The sequence below is a fragment of the Xyrauchen texanus genome, chromosome 16 (assembly GCF_025860055.1).
Source record: "Xyrauchen texanus isolate HMW12.3.18 chromosome 16, RBS_HiC_50CHRs, whole genome shotgun sequence".
NCBI lineage: Eukaryota > Metazoa > Chordata > Actinopteri > Cypriniformes > Catostomidae > Xyrauchen > Xyrauchen texanus.
Window position 1 is genome coordinate 20,241,990 of NC_068291.1, and position 17,438 is coordinate 20,259,427.

Consider the following 17,438-nt stretch of genomic DNA (forward strand, 5'->3'; position numbering starts at 1 on the left):
TTAGTACATGCATGAACCGGCAGCCAGTGGAGAGAGACAAAGAGTGGTGTAACATGTGCTCTCTTAGGTTCATTAAAGACCAGACGTGCTGCTGCATTCTGGATCATTTGCAGAGGTCTAATAGCTCATGCAGGAAGGCCTGCAATGAGAGCGTTACAGTAGTCCAGTCTAGTTATGACAAGAGACTGAACGAGCAGTTGTGTGGCATGTACAGAGAGGAAGGGTCTTATCTTCCTGATGTTGTAGAGTGTAAATCTACATGATCTTGCAGTCTTTGAAATGGGGTCTGTGAAATTTAGCTCATCATCAATGGTTACCCCTAGATTTCTGACCGTTTTGGAAGGTGAAACTGTAGTTGGACCCAGCTGCAAGGTGATGTTGTGTTCAACAGCAGGGCTGGCTGGAAAGACAATGAGTTCGGTCTTGGCTGGGTTGAGTTGAAGGTGGTGTTCCTTCATCCAGGCTGAGATGTCTGCCAGACAGGCAGCGATTTGAGCGGTCACTGTGGTATCGTTGGGCTGGAAAGACAAGTAGAGTTGCGTGTCATCAGCGTAGCAGTGGTAAGAGAAACCATGTGACTGGATGATGGGTCCCAGTGATGTTGTGTATATGGAGAAGAGAAGTGGCCCAAGCACTGATCCCTGAGGTACCCTAGTAAGTAACTGATGTGGCTTGGATACCTCCCCTCTACAGGCTACCTCAAAGGACCTTTCTGAGAGATAAGAGTTGAACCAGTCAAGCACAGTTCCAGTGTAAAAAGAGAGTGTTGGGCAAGCAACCTCTTAGACATGGGTTCTGGTCTGGTGGGAATGAGAAAGTAATCATGTTCACATAAACAATGGTAATTGTAATTCAGTGGTTGCATATTGGCTTTAAAATCACATTTTTAATCCACTGATTAAGGGTTGTGGTTTGTGTTAGGGGGTAGAGTTGACTAAAAATATGCATATCCAACAGTCCTGTTGACTGTATTTTATAATTTATAACATTTATAACTTGCTTTTTGCACCACTCTTTGGACATTTCACCCAGAAACTGGAGCTCAAGCCCAAAATATACTTCAATTTTCACATGAATGCTTAGCATCTACGTACAGTCGAATGCGAGCCTGTCAAAGTATACTCCATATTACTGTGGAGTCATATATAACACTAAAACAGCGATGAGAAACCATACTACTTCTCTTAAGGAGTTTAGACTCATAAAGATGTCTTTATAGTGCTTCAGACTGGAGTTAGACAAATGCTGGTATCTCCTGACTTCCTCATTCATGCGCTCTTGACCTACACATCTACTGTTGTTGTTTCTACATTTGTCTCCTGTTGTTTGCCAGCGATAACATCTTCTTCAAGTGTTTCTTCGTGACAGCAACAGCTCAAATGTGAGTGTTGCCAACTTGTGGACACACTAATTAGTGCAAACAAATCCAGGCACATACACATTCTGCGCATTAAAAGATGCTCGGTTAGAAAAATCTGCACGCATTCTGTGCTCAAGCACTCTGCTGATGACAATATTTCTCATATAACCTGATTGAAGTATACTTTGGGCTTCATGCATGCTCGTACGATTAACAACACTTCCAGTTTCAAACACTGGGGGCAGTGTTTCGAATTTTGTTGAGCACAGACAGATTTTAGCAATCAAACTTTTGACTTACTCTTGCCTTGAATTCACAATGCGATCAGTCTGCTACAGCTCTGTTTGAATTCACTTATTTACATTCACATGTGGCATTAACTATGTAATGAATTTCTGATGTGCCTTGTGAGTTCAGTGCCATGGTGGAATGTCATGATGGACAAATTTCCAGTTTTTCATTCTCTCTTGCCACAACAACAGCTGTTCGCTTATGTCTCTAGTCGTCATGTTGGTACTTCGGTATGTTGGTACTCATGTTGGTTAGCATTTTTTATGGCAACCAACGTAGATATACCTGATATTGTCTACACTGTCTAAACAAGTGGATCTGATTTTATCACTTGACTTGCAAAACAAGTGTGGACAGTCAGTCCTAAAGACTGGATTTGAAACCCCAAATGGAATTGAGTGCCATGTGAACAAAGCCTTAGATTCAAAGTCTTAGTGGTGAAAAATGACTCATTATTAAATGTTGTTTGTTTCCCTTTAAGGCTAGGAAGTAAGAGTTTGTCTGAGTGAACAATAAACAGTAGCCACTTTCGTGTAACTGGAAAAAATATAAATGTTGAGCCATTAACACACATTATAAAGTTTTACTGCTATGGAACTAAAATCATTATAGTTAATCTGCCGGAACAAGTATGATATTTTTGTCCAACCATAAACACAGATGTGCATCACTTTTCTAAAAGACACTGTGTAAAATATACGTTGTTACTCGTCTCCATTGTGCTTTTTGCTATTAATATTGTCTTAGTGGGAACCATTTTTTATGGCTCTCAAGGTTTATTTTTTTTTATTTAATTAGACTTCAGAGAGGACAGATTACACGAGGAGTGACTTACCCCAGTTATTGAGCCTCAATGACAATTGAGACATATTTGAATGGTCGCTCTTGCAAAATATTCCATTTCACTCAGGGTGGGTCTGTCCAGTAGCTCTTATAATTGCTCAAATTCCTGGTACAGTGCCTATTGAAAATCATCATACCTCTTTGAAAAAGTCATTTTGTTTTTGTCTTACAGCCTGAAATTAAAACCCATTCAATTTTTTCCCCCCCAGCTTTATATACAAATTTTGCCCTGAATCATTCAAGTAATGAAAAAAAGGCGACAGTTCCAAAAATTTATTCAAGATGAAAAACTAGAATAACAGAGTTTGAAAAGTGATCATACCTCTGGAATAAATACTTTGTAGAGCTTCCTTTTACTTTAAAAATAGCAATCAGTCTGTTTGGATTTTTCTACTAGCTTTGCACATCTAGATTGGGGAATATTTGCCAATTATTCATTGCAGAATTGTTCGAGTTCAGTCAAATTGCAGGGTGAGCGGCGATGGTCTGCTCTCTTCAAGTTCATCCACAGGTTTTCTATTAGATTTAGGTCAGGGCTCTGAATTGGCCACTCTAGGACTTTGACCTTCCTTGACAGACTGATTGCTATTTTTTAAGTAAAAGGAAGCTCTACAATGTATATATTCCAGAAGTATGATCACTTTTCAAACTCTATTATTCTAGTTTTTCATTTTTTTTTCAATGGGTTTAATTTCAAGCTGTAGACAAAAATAAAGTGACTATTCCAGAGTGGTATGATGATTTCTATGGGCACTGTATACTAGCACCAAAAACCAATAGTATTTTCTCTCTCCTCATGCCTTTTTATCCCTCCCTGTCTCTTACTCTCTTGTTCTTGTACTGAGTAAAACCTTTTTGAAAAATTATACAGAGCCCCAATCCTAGTTTTCCAGAGAAGTTTCTCAACCAGCATCTTTAGTTTATGTAGTCTCACTTTAATAATTATACATTTCTAATTGTAAATTATATAATTATTATATTTTCTGTAAATACCTGTAAATGTAAACTAACCCAAATATTGAATCTGTTTAAGTAAACTTGATTATTAAAATGAGACTGTCACGAACGCCTACGAAGGCGCCTCCCCGATCGGCCACCGGAGATCTGACTCACCTGAGTATTAACTTTCCCTCGTCAACCCCACGAGGATTCCGAACCCATGCAGGTCGGTCGGACACATCTCACCCAGGAGGAAAGAGAACGTCGCCTCTCCCATCACCTCTGCCTCTACTGCGGCCAAGCGGGGCAGCTACGCGCCAACCCACATACCGGGCTTGATTAGCCCACAGCTGCTCCCCATTAATCTCCTTCTATTTAAACCACGCGCAGTTACGCACACACTGCGAAGTCTTGTTTGCTCCGGCTACATTACCGAGCGTTTCTAGTTTACATTCCCTGCTGATTATCTGTTTACCGACCTTGCTCTGCCTGCCTGACGAAGTTTGTTTGCTACCTGCCTACCTGAACTCTCGCCTGCCTTCCCGCATTGCTGTTTACTGCCTGCCCCGACTCTCTGCCTGCCTTACCACTCTCTCTGCCTGCCTTACCACTCTCTCTGCCTGCCTATGATTGCCCTGTTTGCCCGTTGCCTGACCATTGCCAGTTATCACCTGTGTACTTCAATAAAAGACTGCTTATGGATCCCAACTTACCTGAGTCTTTGTTACAGAGATGTGCTGAGATTGAGTCTTGAATTTAAACCTAGAAATCTTTTTCCTATTTCCTGATGTCGTATAATTCATCTCAACAGACTGTGGCCCTTTTTGAGTAATGTGCACTTAGTTTTCTAACTCTTATCTTTTTTGGCTGGATGTCATATTAAAATAAAAAAATGTACGCCGCTGTAATTCACCCCAACCGTAACATGTGGTTAATATTTTTATCAGCTTTGCTCTGTCTTTGCTATGGCTAATTTAGAGGTTAAAGCAGTCTTTAGTGGGAGATACTGCATAATATAGCCCTAATGTTCCCTGACAGATAAATAAGACGCTCTAACCTGAATTCTCATAGAACTGATGACTGAATCAAACGAAGCTCTTTTGAAACTCCCTCATCACTCTTTTAAGTGTGCTATGTGGAATTTGACCAAAAAATGTAAAATAAATCTGAAATAGTTAATTCGATCAACAATATTTTAGGAGCTTTTGATGCAACAAAATAATAAAGTTTCAGGAAGTTCAGAATTATATTACATTAATACATCAGGATTATTATCTTTCAGTCTGTGTCAAATGGGCTGGGGAACTAGGTAGTCAACACTGTCAAATAAATGCCTCAGAATAAGCAAACAATTGTAACATACCCAAGTTAAATTGACAGAAATGTAATCAAAGCTTATGCTTTAAGATCACAACACATTTGTTAATGTCCTCCTTGGTTTTTTAATAAGCATAATTTAGGCTCCAATACCACCTTTGTAAAGAAATGTTTCACTTTTTCCAACATTAGGGGCCAATTTTGCAACTGTTTGTACTCTAAGGAGACTCTCAGCCATATGGACTTAAAGGAAGCAAGTTTATCTATATGTCTACCCATTGGCATGAGGCCAGCAATGATAATTCTTGAGATATCATTCCCTAAACATGGCTTTTTTTCAGGGCGCTGAAAAAACATGAAACTTTTACAACCTTAGTTTTAGGTCCCGAATAATCTGTGAACATAGAATGAAGTCTGTGCAGCCACAATTCTGTCTGATTTGACACGGATTGACCCATCTGTTGGTTTAACAAGATCACTTCGCATGCTGTTGTACCCACACATTATCTCTGGTGTCATTAGTGTTAGAGACTTCCTGACCGATTTGCATTCTTTCTTACTGCAGGGTTTGGAAACGTCTCTCCACACACAGAGGGAGGCAGGATCTTTTGCATCATCTATGCCCTGCTGGGGATTCCACTCTTTGGGTTCCTTTTGGCTGGAGTGGGAGATCAGCTGGGAACCATATTTGGCAAAGGAATTGCTAAAGTGGAAAAGATGTTTGTGGTAAGTGCTTCATCAAAACAAACCAGACCTTTACCTCAGTATTCAGCTATATTGCTTGTAATAATATTTATATCTCTACCTTTTATTGCACATCTTCCTGAAATACTTGATTCGTGGCATTTTGTGTATAATGATTGCTCAGCTGTATTATTGGCCATTGTCCCTGACAACCAATATGCTAGTTTTATGTCCCTCAGAGCACATAATAAATTAATGGAATTTGCTTTAACCTAGTCTCATAGAATGAACATTACTATAACTGCTTTTTTGCAAACTGACTTTTATGTGCTGAAATCTTCATCAGTTTCCTGCTGAAGAGAACGCAAGAGGCACTATAACAACTGTGCGTTTAATTCATTTTCGAATTTATGAATTTATTGACACTATATGTTTTCCACTATTACTCACACACTGCTATGCTATGATGTCAAAACACTTACTATAATGTATCATTTGAAAAACAACACATTTTAACGCTTGTACAGATTCCCTTACATTTATAATACACGTATTCCAAAATGATTAGCTTCCGCGGTACCTCACCTGATAGAGGCTTGTACATTGGACGGTTCAAAGTCAAGCATGCAAGCTGACATGTGAGAAGAGTGTGTCATAGAAATGACACAAGATGTGATGAAAAATGTGCTTTTCATTTCTCAATTGGTTTTTCGTCACTATCGGTAAGGTTTAGGCATTGGTTAAGGGTAAGGATGTCTGTTTGTGTCTACTTCTCATTTTATTTTAGGTCACTATTGGTTAGATTTAGGTTAAAATTGTAGGTTAGTGAGGTATGTTTTACTAATTAAAACCTCCTTTTAACCTATTACCCTTAAAAACTTGTCTGATTACGACACCATTTCACTCGCTTTTGGTGCTCTCCACTGGATATTTCACTGGGGAACTGCAGCCAAATGTGTATTTAGGCATATCATTTCGTTTTGCAAAAATGTTGCCATGGTCACATAATTGTCACGAGACCAGGCTTATTTATTTACTTGTTTGTTACGTCGCTGTGCAAATTGCGATTTATGTTTAGTCAGCTGGCAATTATCACAAAAAATAAAATACAAAAATCTCTTCAATGTTATTCAAGACCCCTCCACTTCATCGACAGTGTGATCAGGAACGCAGCGTAAAGAGGAGTGGTTTTATATCACACTATCACATTTATTTTGTGATAATCACAAGATGACTGCATCATTTCCCTGTTCCATAGACTGAATCATTTGACTTGTCCAGTATTTTCTTGTATCAACACATTTATTAATTAGTTAATATCAGGTTTTGAAATGAATGACAACATTGTCAGTTATTTTTCAACTTTAAGTTGAGCAGCAGGAAATAGTGAAACCAATTAAAGCAACAAATTAGACCAATTACACACATACATATATATATATATATATATATATATATATATATATATATATATATATATATATATATATATATATGTATTCTTTTTGTAAGTATACCAACATAACAATATAAAATCATGAGTTGACATAAGAACCTGATTACATCTAGACAATACTATTAATACATTTATTTAGAAAAAATAGACCAAAGCCTTTCATCTGAAATTGATTCTATTGTCTTACACTGCTCAATAATCCCCTGTTTTAATAATGATCATTTGGCAAAAATGAATGCTGACTACTATTAGACTTATTCTGTGCTGCAGTATACTCTGACACTTTTGATTATTCACTGTTATCACTTAAGTGCCTCTGGTGGCATCTTGTTTACACTTTTTGCACATACACACATGCTCATTTTCTTCTGCATTATTCTAATTCAACTTGAACGTTGATGTTTACTGTGAAAAACACAATACACTGTTTATTTTCTAGAGGTCAGTGCAGCATAGTGAATTATTTATTGCTGGTTCATTGATTATTTTTTGTACCACATATTAAAAAGAGTTTTTTCAAGCCTGAAAGAGGGATTTTTAGGGCATAATGTGTTTATTTCTCAAACTCTAGACTGATGTTTCGGCCAGGCTGATTAATCGTCCTATATTTGGCTATTTTGGCTATCGGCATTGGTCAATAACTGTGCGTCCTTGGCCAATTAATAGAAGTCTGAATTTCAGAGAACACATTTCTTTTGTATTTTCACAATATTGTTTGAGTGAATTTTGACTAAATATCATGTAATATAAATGCTATTTTCACACATTTTTATGTTTTTCTTCAAATCATTTTATTTAACATTTTTACATATTGTATCTCTCAAGAAAATAACATTAAAAAGATCAAGGTCAGTGGACTTCTTACAAAATTCTGGCATGTAACTTAAAGGGATAGTTCACCCAAAAATGAAAATTCTCTCATTATTTACTCACTCTAAAGCCATTCCAGATGTGTATAACCTTCTTTCTTCTGTTGAACACAAACACATTTTTTTAGAAGAATATTTAATCTCTGTGGGTCCTTCCAGTGCAATTGAATGGTGGCCAGAACTTTGAAGCTCCAAAAAGCACATAAAGGCAACATAAAAGTAATCCTTATGACTCCAGTGGTTAAATTCATGTTTTCAGAAGCGATATGATAGGTGTGGGTGAGAAAAATCTCAGTATTTAAGCCCTTTTTTTTACTATAAATTCTCCTCCCTTCCCAGTAGGTGGCGGTATTCACAAAGAATGCAGATTGCCAAAAACAAAAGAAGAAGAATGTGAAAGTGAAAGTGGAGATTGATAGTAAAAAAGGAACTAATATATTTATCTGTTTCTCACCCACACTTATATAGCTTCTGAAGACATTAATTTAACCACTGGTTGCCATTTCTAGGGCTGACTCAATCACAAAATTGTTCCATTACACTGAAACATTCGCTCCCTAAAAATTTCCCAGAATGCACTGTTAAAACCAGAGAGCATCATTGCTCATACATATGTTCCCTTACAGGAAATGTTGTCAGGTCTTCTGAAGTCTCTCAAGCCGGTTAGACGATGAGCACAATGTAAAATTATGAAATCAAAGCCTTACTTTCTTTACAAAAGCCTAGTCAAATTAAGTGATTTTTTTGTATTATCTTTCATCTATAATGTGCATGAAAAGGAAACAGTCTTTTATATATTAGAGTTGTTAGAAGAAGATTAAAAATACACTCCTTTGTATTTTTATTTCTTAATTTTATTATATCATTATTACGCTGTACTTTTTCCTTTAATGCACAACCTCATGTCGCAGGTTATTGTCCCAGTGTTATCGTCATGAGTCAGTGTTCAATTTTCAGTGGATATACCATTGCCAGGAACACAAATTTGTGTTCATGATTTACTGATTCACAAAAAAGGCCGCTAGGAAGTGAAATGAGATTCATCCTGTGAGTTGATGCCAGAGTTTTTATAAAAGTCCCATGACCAAAGTATTTACAAGGAAAACAATTTTGAACACATTTTTTTTTCTGAGCAATTTGTTCCACTCACTCATTTCTCCTCACCCCAGCCTGGCAAAAACCTTTTAATGTTTGATTATAAGCATCAGCATTGGCCACTGAAAAAGCCATATTGGTCGAATACTACTTTAAACATCATTCAGTGTATATTTTTTCAGTTGAGCACTAGCCTGATACGTGAAGCAAAGCTGCAGTTCTCTCAGAACATAAATAAAAAATTAAGTGCGGCATGGCTGTTCTGAGAATGGCTGCATCTTTTTCCCTTTAAGCACCGGTACAGAAAACTAAATTTTACAGCAGTGTTTACTGGGGCAATTGACAGTGTGAAATGTTATTGAAAATTGACTCCTCTTGAATAGTGGAATATTAAATAGTTCAACCTAAATTAAAAATTCAATTTTCATTTACTCATCCTCATGTGTTTTGAAACCTGTATGACTTTCTTCTATGGAACACAAAATGAGTTATTTATAGCAGAATGTCCAAGATGCTCTTTTCCATACAATGCACATTAATGGTGACTACGGCAACAAGGCAAGGTTTTTAGTGAATAAAGATTTAAACTTCAGTCTGTTCCTTACACAAAGCAATCATATGGCTTCAGAAGACTTGAAATATAGTGCATGAGTCATAGGAACTACTTTTTTGTCTCCATCCACTCTCATTCTATAGAAAGTGCAATGTAAACATTCTTTAAAACTTCACCGTGTGTGTTCCATGGATTAAAAATAGTCATATGAATTTGGAATGACACGCGGGTAAGTAATTGATGACAGAATTAAAATTTTGGGGTAAACAATCCATTAAAATTCATTCATTTTTAATTAAACATTAATTTAACTACTGTGAGAGACTTGTGTAGACAGTGTATAATAGATGTCATATCGGTAGATGTTGCATAAGTGTGGACATTTTCAGATGGTGTCTTGTCAAACATTGTGTGACTGTGTTCTGTCAGCGTTGATTATAATATACTTTATGGTCTTTACAACCCTCCATTCTGTCTTTTCTGTTTTTCCTCTCAGAAATGGAATGTGAGCCAAACTAAAATCCGTGTGACCTCCACGGTCCTGTTCATCCTGTTCGGGTGCCTGCTGTTTGTAGCAATCCCCGCCCTCATCTTCAAGCACATTGAAGGCTGGAGCGCTTTGGAGGCCATCTACTTTGTTGTCATTACATTAACCACTATTGGATTTGGGGACTTTGTGCCAGGTGAATGAAGTCGCTAATTTGCTGCCTCAGTCTGAATTGCGTTATTTATTGAAAATCAAACTGAAGAAAACTGCAATACTATTGTGCATTACCTGTGGCACTTTCCACAAATAGCATAAAAGGAAGTGCCTGAAACTCATACTTTTTATTTTATTTTTTCAACAAACGGCCAGTGTAAGGAGGTACTATATCTTCAGAAAATATTGATCGTCAACCTCAAGAAGTCAAACTAAATATTTCACGAGCTGTTTTATTTTCTTTTTCTATTTTTTTTTTATTTATTTTTTTGCAACCCTGTTATAAAAATTTGGGACATCTCTAAATACAGTTTAAACCTTGATGTTCTAGCTGTAAAAATTAAAGACAAAAATTATCAAATTAAAAATACATAATAAAAATAATGATGATAAAATAATGCAAAGAAAATTATCCCTGAATGGATATAAGAATTTCAAGTAACAGGGTTGCAAATTTAACATGTATTTTGCAGTCACTCATTGGGGGCTTGCTTGTTTGGGACCAAATTGTGTTTTTTATTATTGATAAAGTACAATTTTCCATAATTAAAAGACAAATATGTATTCAGTATTTTTTTCGTACAATAACTTGGCTAACAGGTAACAAATACAGTTATCAATAATAAAAAAAGTTAATAATTACAAATTATTTTACAACAATTAATTAAATGTTAATTCAAATAAAAAATAGGACATTGGTGTATGATTTTAATTGTTGAATACAGATTTGATGTGTAAAAAATTAGATACTTTTGTGCTGTTAATTTTATGTTAGATAATAGTTTATCTACTAAATATCAGCACCCTTAGATCTCTGCATGTCCTATCACATTAGAGGACTGCAAATGTTCTTAAATAATGTTTTGCTGTTGCATTGGTGCCGAAGTCTGGGGACTTCACTTCAAATACAGAGTTTGTCCACATGTACATACTGTATGCTATCCGGAGGAAATGCTTGCAAACCACCTGCAAAAGCATTTCTGCAGAGTATTATTGAGATTGGGTGTTATTGTACCTACTTTTTTATAGTACCTACTTTTTTTTTTTTTTTTTGCAGTGGATTGAGGTGAAAGACAAGTTTATACATCACCTTTTCACTCTCTCATTTACTTTCTTACTCATTTAGAAGGGGCTGAGATTGAGTATCTGGACTATTATAAGCCGATTGTGTGGTTCTGGATCCTGGTGGGTCTAGCCTACTTCGCTGCAGTTCTCAGTATGATTGGAGACTGGCTTCGGGTCATCTCCAAGAAGACCAAAGAGGAGGTATGTGCTTACTGCTACACACTCAGGCAATAGAGCACATTGGTTCTAAAACTATCTTTCCCCTTCATGTTCTCCTTAGGGATTTCAAAACATTCATCAATAATGAGTTCTAAGCCAAAACAACCTTTGATTAAATTATAAAAATCCCACCTTGATTTAAAGCAAAAACGTACAAGACATTCGTAAATATATAAAAAAAATTATTATGAATTAAAAATTCTCATGAAAAATTGCTGACTATGTAATAAAAAAAAAAACAATGTACAATATAAACTATTGACTTGGAGTAATTGATTACATATGATGTATATATATGTATATATACACCGATCAGCCTAATATTGTTTAGGTTCCCCTTGTGAATAGCAAGATTAGAGACAGTTTTCTCTCTATCCTCTCTCTCTCCATTCCACCTCGCTCTTTCCATCTTCCCTTTCCCTCCCCTCGTCTCTCCCAGAGAGAGAGAGAGAGAGAGAGAGAGAGCCACATGTGATTGCTGTGTGTGTGTCTATGTGTTTGTGTTTAAGTTGATTTGAGTTCATTTATGTTATGAAAACTTACGTTGACTTTTCAGCCAGTTCCCGCATCCTCCTTGCCCACCTTACCCCGTTACAAGCGTATAATGAGGCATTTTCACTGGAACTCTTGTGCTTTTCTTGTGAAATCATAAAAGTGCAATTTTCTGATGTTATACTGTTGTATCTCAAAGTATATAATTAATGCTTAGGAGATGTAATTAGTCCCTAACAAGAACATCTCCTTCACAAAAAGGAAAATGTAGGTTTCTAGGCCTTTAGGATCAGTATTATTCAGCTGAGTATGTTGACTGTATATAACAGCAGAGTACAGTTAATCTGAAAATGGATTACACTGAAGTCTATTATCACTTCTCACTGGAAATGGAGGGGATGTCAAGTTCAGGTTTAATGTCAGTGAAAGGTCTGAATGACCCAGTTTTGCTCTCTGATTCTCATATACAATATAAATACATCTATTTTTAGGGCCTTTCAAATGTCATCAAGGCACTGTGTACAGTAGAACATCATGAATAAACTTCTCAAGATTCTTGTAAGCCACCAACTCACAGAGGAAAATCAAAGCAGGCTGCTTGTGAACCTTTATATTACAGTCATGTTGTTACTGTTTGTTGATAAGTTTTACACTCTGAACAATTTTTTTTCTAACACTACAACTGTTATTTTGAAAGGCATTATTTTACAGTCCACCTATGCAATTTGTCTTGAGAACATTTTTAGACTGATAGAAAAACAATTCCAGAAAAGAAAGTGGTAGTTTTATGTATGTTAGTGGGCTTCTCCAAATATTGGAGAATATTTCAATGTATAATTTCGGTGTAACATTTCTTTGATTCCTAGTGATTAATTAATTTTATTTTAATTAAATAGTAAATCAAATATAACTAAAGTAGATCATTTTGTTTGTTGGTAGGTTGGTAGTTTGGTTGGATGGTTGGTTGCTTGGTAGGTTGTGGTTGTGGTTGGTAAGCTGATTGGTTAGTTGGTTATTGGGTTGGTTGGTAGGTTGGTTGGCTGGTAGGTATGTAGGTTGGATGGATTTGTTGTTTGGTAGGTTGCTTGGTTGGTTGGGAGGTTGTGGTTGGTTGGTAGTTTGGCTGGTTGGTTGGTTGGTTTGTTGGTTATTGGGTTGGTAGGTTGGCTATTACAGTAGGTTGTTTGGTTGTGGTATGCTGGTTGGTTTTTAGGTTGCTTGGTTGGTTTGTTGGTTATTGGGTTGGTTGGTTGGTTATTACATTAGTTTGGTTGTCTGGTAGGTATATAGGTTGGATATTTGGGTTTGTTGTTTGGTAGGTGGCTTGGTTGGTTGGTTGGTTGATTGGTTGGATTTTTTGGTTATTGGGTTTGTTGGTTGGTAGGTTGGTTAATGGTTGGTTGGTTGGTAGGTAGGTAAGTACTGTATTGGTCCCTATTTGGAAATCAGAAACCAGACAGCTCCCTGTAAAGTAGGGCTGGGTAATAGGACGATGTAATCAGATATTAATGATATCTGACAAATATCCCAATGCTGATTGCAACACTCATCAATAGATGATCGACAATATTTGTGAAATTACAAAACCTTGGAGCTGGGAAATCAGCAAACATTAAATAGTAGCCCAGGGTATGAAATTAGCATTCCCCCCAAATGCGGGTAGCCTATATCTATATCATGCTTATGGTGGGTAATTTAGCTCATCTACCCATCACCATAGCAGGCTAAGTGTAATACATCTCGTGAATCATGACAAAAAAATGCTTTTAGACACAAAGACACATGCTTGAAGAAACACACTTTATTATATTTTGAAGAACTGATGAAAGAAAAGCTGTCAATGTGTGTTTCTGATGCACTGTTTGTTCAGAGGTGTGTAGTAGGCGCGTGCCTCGTAGAATATAAAGAGTTCTCACTCTTTTCTGTTTCAGTCATCTATAAAAACTGTTTGCAAGAATAGTGTAGTCTATGAGAATGCTGCAAATGACCTCAGACCATCTCAGGAGGTGCTTGAAGTTAAATTTTTTCCACAGAGCAGTCCACGTTTAACATGCCTTGTGAACGCAACTCTGCAGGTTCACTTTATAGCCTATACATGTGTATACAACCTAAACATGTGGTTATATATTTTTGACATCTTTGTTATTTTAATTGCTTTTTTGTTTTGTTTGAAGTGCAATTTGAATTTGGAAATATCTTTGGTTTAAGTTTTTCATGTTACAAAAAGTTAATTTAATTTTTAAAGCAAAACCAATAACGCAAGAAAATTGTTGACGATGTAATCGGATATCACAATATTTTTTATAAAACAAATCGCAAACATTTTTCTTGCATATTGCTCAGCCCTACTGTAAAGATACATAAAGAACATTAGAATGGTATAAACAAGGTAAACACATTCCATAATTCACACAGTATATGTTACAATGAATACACAAAATTGGAAAGAGTAAACATTTTAAACAAGAGTAAACATTTCTGACAATTTTTTTGACATATGTAATGAGCAGAAATGGGTTTTTGAAATACTTTTTTTACACCTCTTTAAACCTACAGTATATGTGACACTGAATTGTGGTTAGCATCAAGTTCCCACTGAGTTCTTCTTCTCTTCCAGGTCGGTGAGTTCCGTGCTCACGCTGCAGAATGGACAGCTAATGTGTCAGCAGAATTCAAAGAAACACGGCGCCGTCTAAGCGTGGAAATTTACGACAAATTTCAGCGGGCGGCATACATCAAACGCAAGCTGTCGTCGGAGCTAGATCAGAATCCAGGGCAAGACATGATGCCATGCAAGACAACCCTGTCTGTTAACTTCACTGATGAACTGGAGAAAGAACAACCCCCGACCCTGACCAAAAACAGCAGCCTTTACCTGAACGGTCTTACTCCAGACTGCCCTGATTATGGCGAGATCTCCATTATTGAACATCTCAAATAAGGCAAGAAACTCAAGCCTCAAATGCACATAAAAACAATTATATATATTAAAGAGGAAGATACTCTTATCTGAGTCTACGTCTATGTTTGATAACAAAGTTATATCAAAAACGTTCATACCTAGGCAGCCTGTCTTTCCTGGATGTTTATGAATTTGCTATTATCACCATTATCAATGTTTTTGAATAATTGAAATGGTGACTTAATGCTTTGTACCTTGTGAAATTAATCTGTCTACATTTTGTAGGGATTAAGATAATGTTCGACAAAGTCGATATTCTTTATCAAAACAGGACAGCAGCTTTTATTATCCAATAAATGTGTGCCTTATATGCTATGAGGAACAGACTTTCCAAAAGCTGTTAATGCAATGTGTAAATACATTTCGAGTAGCCTACTGCTGGCTACAAGCATAAAGCCTGATTTATTGTTTGGCAATTACCTCTATTTGCCATTAGCCTCCACATGGTTTAAGTTTACTTAAACACATCTATACCAAATGTATTTTGATGACTGTAGAAACAGGTAGAAAGAAGAAAGGCCAAAGATAACAAAATCCTCCACTGGAGAAACATGCTAAGATTTTCAGACTGTTCAGAAACCATTAATTTTATCCTAAACAACTTTGTTTTTTCATATGGTTTAATAATAGCATACTTTTTGGGTAATGTGCTGTTTTGACTTTGAAAGAAATCATTTTGGGACTGAATTTACAGGAGGAATGACAAAATGTTTTAGCCATTTTAAATAGCAAAAGCTTTATTTTTTACACTTGCATTAAATGAAATATTAATTGCATGTAGCATCCCACTTAAGACTTGTAAGTCTCTTAATAGTGCATACTAGTGCATTAACATACACAGTTTCAACAGTGATAAGTTAGAATGGAAAGATTGAGTAAACACCAGCTATACATTCAATCGACTACGTTTTTCAATGTAAAAATATTCAGTTAATTCAAAAGAGATCTATGCATTGCAGTGTGACGCCAACATTTTCTTGTTTAAGAAAATAATTAATACTTTTACACAATTTTCATTGCCTAGATAAATGATTTTAGATTTGGTACATTATATTTGGCAGGTGTCAACTGATGATAGGAAGATAGTAAATGTATTTAGCCTTTACTCTGTTTACACCACTAGTACTTTAAATACACTTAAGCTAACATTTCTTGAAACTGCTAAAAGTCTTATAAAGGTTATTAAGCTCATTTGCCTTGTTATGCTAACATCTTTGTATATTTTTTCAACTGCATTTGTACAAGCGTTCCCTTTTTTAGACTTTAATGGTGATGTTTTTATAGGGTTTAACAGTGCTTTGCATTTAAACAAGCGCATTCAACAAAATATTGAGGATATTGTTTTTAATGTCTAGAAAAATTGCCACATTCATTGGAAAGTGAGCTATTATATTGAGCCCTTGTGGGAAAGAGTGATGCCACACTAAACAAATGCCCTAACTACAACAACCTCAAACATGCAAAAACCACTGTCAGACCTTTCCCCATAACCCGTTCCTATTGCACTCCCTAGTACAGTCAAAAGTTGATAGCAAATCTTGCCGTCATCATGAGCAAATCAGGGATGTGCACTTCAAGCATGAGCAGATATTATGTAAGCATGTCTAAACGTCCAAAGAAAACAAGAGCTGCAGTGTGAAAGAACATTGCCACTCAATAAATCCTCTTGCTATGCCACTAGTCTCATCGGGGTCAATCAGTAGAGGACATCCCCAGCACAACTAAAACAACAGATTTTATATCTGTAAACAAAACGTGTGTGAACTTGGATGACTCCAAAAATTAAACCGACCATATATTGTGCATCCATCCATCATCCATTTTTCTAAATGCCTTGTCTAACAGGCATAAATATGTGAAGATGGAGACCGAATGTTGAGATATTTGGTGCCAAATATCAAGCAGAAAATGTCTGTTCTCATTTATAATTCAATTGCATGGCAAGAAGGAAATGTCATAATATATTATTTAATAAACACTTGCTGTTCCCAGATTGCTTTTTAAAGGTTTATTTTTAGCATGCACACTACAAAGCCTAGTAAAATTAGAACTGCTCAAAGTATCTGAAAAATATAAAAAGTATTATTCTCTAAAAAGAGAATTTTTTTATTTTTTGTCAGAAATCTATACAGGAGATGGTCAATGTTTTGTTGCTAATAGCTTTTATAGCTTTAGGGCTCTAAATTAAAATTTGATCTTTAAAAAAGCAGCAAGGCACTTATAATGGAAGTGAATGGGGCCAATCTTTAAACATTAAAATCCTCACTTTTTCAAAAGTATAGCCACAAGAAATAAACTTTATGCATGTTCACGTGATTTTAGTGCAATGAAATCGCTTACTAACCTGTGTAAAGCTCTGTGTAAAGTCACAGCCAATTTTAAGTTTTTCATATTTCGTTGCTATGACAATATAATGTCAACAAACCCTAAAGCCTCAAAAAACTGTCCCCATTCATTTCCATGATAAGTTCCAAACTTCAATTTGTGCTCTTTTTTTTTAAAGAAAAGGAGGGACAGGTCAAAATTATTATTTTTGTGGTAATCAACAAAATATACAACAAATACTTTCAATTAAGCTTAACTTGTAATGAAC

General features: G+C 36.0%; 1 protein-coding gene across 1 annotated transcript in view; it reads left to right on the plus strand.

Moving 5' to 3' along the window:
• Positions 1 to 14,824, plus strand: part of LOC127656997 (potassium channel subfamily K member 2-like) — a 33,635-nt gene extending 18,811 nt beyond the window's left edge. The window contains exons 4-7 of the mRNA XM_052145609.1: positions 5,316 to 5,476; positions 9,904 to 10,090; positions 11,234 to 11,373; positions 14,501 to 14,824. Of these exons, the coding sequence (XP_052001569.1) occupies positions 5,316 to 5,476; positions 9,904 to 10,090; positions 11,234 to 11,373; positions 14,501 to 14,824 (812 nt within the window). The remainder of the gene's footprint in view (positions 1 to 5,315; positions 5,477 to 9,903; positions 10,091 to 11,233; positions 11,374 to 14,500) is intronic.
• The last annotated feature ends 2,614 nt before the right edge of the window (positions 14,825 to 17,438 follow it).